This window comes from Raphanus sativus, chromosome 7, assembly GCF_000801105.2.
Source record: "Raphanus sativus cultivar WK10039 chromosome 7, ASM80110v3, whole genome shotgun sequence".
NCBI lineage: Eukaryota > Viridiplantae > Streptophyta > Magnoliopsida > Brassicales > Brassicaceae > Raphanus > Raphanus sativus.
In genome coordinates this window covers 23,158,700-23,162,372 of record NC_079517.1, presented here as the reverse complement: position 1 = coordinate 23,162,372, position 3,673 = coordinate 23,158,700, and the positions used below count along the sequence as shown (strand labels likewise).

General features: G+C 48.4%; 1 protein-coding gene across 1 annotated transcript; it reads left to right on the top strand.

Annotated features, from left to right (window-relative positions):
- Positions 1 to 2,568: 2,568 nt before the first annotated feature.
- Positions 2,569 to 3,411, top strand: LOC130498105 (uncharacterized). Its single transcript, XM_056991462.1, has one exon. The coding sequence runs from the start codon at positions 2,569 to 2,571 to the stop codon at positions 3,409 to 3,411; it is 843 nt and encodes a 280-aa protein (XP_056847442.1).
- The last annotated feature ends 262 nt before the right edge of the window (positions 3,412 to 3,673 follow it).

The following is a 3,673-nucleotide window of genomic DNA, read 5'->3' as shown; positions in this document are numbered from 1 at the left end:
TTATGCGTCGCCTTCCTTTGTCTCTTCGGTTGCGACTTCCTCGACCCTGAGAAATGCTGGAGGTAGCAGATTGTTTGGTCCACGCCGGCGTGTTCCACCGCATGAGGAAGTCCTGTTCCTTCGTAACCAGCTTCAAGAGGTGATAACTCATCAAGCTTTGACCGTGCAGCGGGCCCGTGAGCAAGCTCGTTGGGAGCTTGTGAAGGAGTGGTCGGAGAGAAATATAAACCGCTGGGGACTTATTGGAGAGCCTGTTCGGGGTTCGGCGAATGGGTGAGGTGGACTTGATGATTTTCCTTCGGCGCCGCATCATCCAAAGCCTTGAAGTGTTTTTACTACTTATGCTTTATTTTATATTGTAGCTTTTCTCCCTGGGTTTTGATGATTTTGTAGCCGAATAAGGACATTTGATAGCATAATAATAATACTTATCATTTTCGCCTTCTTCTGTTGTTTCTTGGATCCACTCCTTTGTCATTCTCTGAAACTATCTCTTGATTGGAGCTATTCATGAGGCCTTTGAGCACAGGTCTTTTTGGAAAGAACATAATCTTCTAGGCGGATTTTTGGAATCTAGGACTCGGACCCTGTTGCTGCGTTGACAGCCTAGGGGTTTAGACCTCGTTGAGCAAATTTCGTATCTCCGGGATGCAAAGACGTCTAGGTGGACGTGTAGGTATGTAGGAAGGGCTGGATCCTTGGCTGTGCTGGAACCTTGTAAGGGCCAGACCCTTGGAAGGATATCAGAGTCTAAGACCTGGATCCCGTTATTAAACTGACTGAACCCTGAAATAATTAGAGAAGCATTAGACCTTGTAATCCAATATTAAAAAACCTGAGTTTTAGTTTTGGAATGAAAGATCCTTGCTTAAAACCCTAGAGTTCTAGCTCGGTTTGAACCCTGAGGTTCTTGAGCCCTAGAACCCGGAAGTTCTTAAGGCCTTGAACCCTGAGCTCTCTTACCTAGGCCCGAAGGCCATTTTATTGAACCCGAAGGTTTGCTCATTGAACCCTGAGGTTTCTGATGTTGGGGTTTAATCCTTAGATCTGGGGATCGTGACTGAACCCGATGGATACCTCGAACCCGGAGGTTGATGCTTTTTAACCCTGAGGTTCTTGGCAAACCCGAAGGTTGGTATTTGGACTCAAAGATCCTTGAACCCTGAGATTCTTATCAGATCCGAAGATCAGTTAGACCCGAAGGCCCTTGATCGACCCGTAGGTGATCTTGAAACCGGAGACTCTTTACAGATCCGGAGGCTGTATTAATCCCTGAGGCTCTTTTATAGACCCGGAGGCCGTACTGAACCTGGAGGTTGTTATATAGACCCTGAGGCCATACTGAACCCGGAGGTTCGTCATAGACACTGAGGCCGTATGCGTTATGGGAGGTTTGTGATGGTATTCTGCTCCCCATGGGGGATCCACTACCGATCTGATATTGAGAAACCGCACTCTGCCACCTGGAGGTATAGGCCACTCTCGTGAATCTCAATGCTGCACTCTACCTTTCTGCAGAAAAGGTCACGCTCAGACTTACTGTGGTCTGGTGTGGGCCTGCCCCGCGGAGCGACTTCACACCAGAGACACTACTTTCCACGTCTGGATAAGTATTAAATTTTGGTGCTAACCTGTATTTTCGCACATTTGTGTTGGGGAAAAATATCCAGACATAAGTTTTCTCCAGCTTCAGAATAGGTCTTCGACTTCCGGACCCTTGCTCAAGAAGAAACCAGGGACCGACCCCTGCCTTAGGTCCGACCCCCTAGATCGGACCGACCCCTTGGAGCAAAATAGAAGTTTTCCACCTAAGGGGACACTTCCATTTTTCCGATTATGGAAGAGTTCTATTACTCGAAGCCGACATCTACAACTATAAAAGGGGAGCCCAAACCCTATAATAAGGGATCCACTAGCACAAGTGGCAAAACATTCCTTACCATTTGAATCAAACCCGGGTTCAACACCCAAACGAGATTCAAATAACCAATAAAGGTTTAAACACCTAAGATCGACTTTCGGAGGCTTAGAGATTAGAGTTTAGGCGACTAGAACTAGGGTTTATACACCAATACGTTGTAGTCCCGATCATTATACTCAATAACATCTCTTTGCCCTCGATTTCTTATTTTGTGATACGAATTCTCTAGTGTTCCGTAGCAGTTAAACGATCCTACACAAAAATACCATAACAGTTTGGCGCTAGAAGGAGGGGAGTGATCCAACAACGTGACGATGACACTATAGGACGATACTAACCAAACAGAGATGACTCCGAGAGAGATCGAGCTCCTTAACAAGCTCGAGTTCCTTGTCAGGTTACCAATCTTCACAAAGCTCAGGAGACAACACCCGGAGGTCCCGAACTTCTCCTTGAAGTTCAAACCCTAAAAGACCAACTTGGAGAACACTCCAAGCAACTACAGCAAAGCGCCGAGAAGCTAGACGCCATAGAGGCGGAGAATTTTTTCCTCCGACAAGAGAACCATACCCTTGGTAAAACTAGCAACAAGCGGAAGCGGTTCCGGACTAAGGTCCGACCCATGGCTTCGCTCTATACTCCACGCGATGGTGAAGAAGCACCTCGTCGACCCGCCTCCACTGAAGACGGAACCCGAAAGCCGAGAAGCTGCAAACGATGGGACCCGAGTACAAGTGGATAGCGACTCCGATACAGAGGACGAGGAGTACTCACCCGACGATCCTTGGATCTCAGATTCGGCTCTAGCAGCCTACTTAGAAAGGGTGGTCTCCGAAAGATTCGGCACCATTCAACCTATGGTAGAAAGGCTCCCAGGGGTAGCTCCTCCTATTCGAAGGAGCAATCAGGGGTCCTACTCCGATACACCTTTCGTGGAAGAGATTGCTTTGGTGGATATGCTACGAAAGTTCTCTTTCCCGAGCATAAAGATGTATGAAGGTACCGGGGATCCCGACAATCACATCGCTCAATACAAGCAACACATGCTAGCAGTAGCAATCCCTCGGGATGCGCGGGAAGCTACCATGTGCAAAGGATTCGGATCAACCTTGACCGGTCCTGCTCTCCAATGGTATATCAACCTGCCTACCAAGTCCATCAAATCCTTTGCAGCCCTTAGCGATAAGTTCGTAGAGCAGTTCGCCAGCAGTCGCGACCTAGAGAAAAACTCGGATGATCTCTATGAAATCCTCCGGCATAGGAACGAGCCCCTTCGTTCCTACATAGCGCGCTTCAACCAAGCAAAGGTGGCTATCCCCGAGTGCAACGCTGATACGGCTATCTCAGCCTTTAAGCGGGGTCTACTTCCGGAGGGAGATCTCTACAAGGAGCTGATCAAATACAAGTGCAGGATTATTGAAGACGTGTTGTCTCGTGCTTGGGCTCAAAGCCGGTCTGAAGTACGATCAGAAGTCATCAAAGCCTACTAGGAATGACCGCGATGAGCCCTCTCATCACAAGTCCGCTAGGGAGACTAATAACGCGAACAGAGGCAGGTACCAGCATCGACCTTTGCCTAGATCCGAGGGAACAATGGTGTCTACTTGGCCTGACATCTCCCATCTTGCGATATCCAAACCGGAACTGATCGGTGTCCTACGCCAAATGGGACCTCAAGTCAAGTGGCCTCCTAAGATGAAGGCCGCAGAGGCTAATCGAAACCCCAAGCGATGGTGTGAGTTCCATAGTGAT

Bases quoted from the DNA above. Each gene is read 5' to 3' on its own strand.
- LOC130498105 (XM_056991462.1), top strand. From the start codon at position 2,569: ATGGTGAAGAAGCACCTCGTCGACCCGCCTCCACTGAAGACGGAACCC.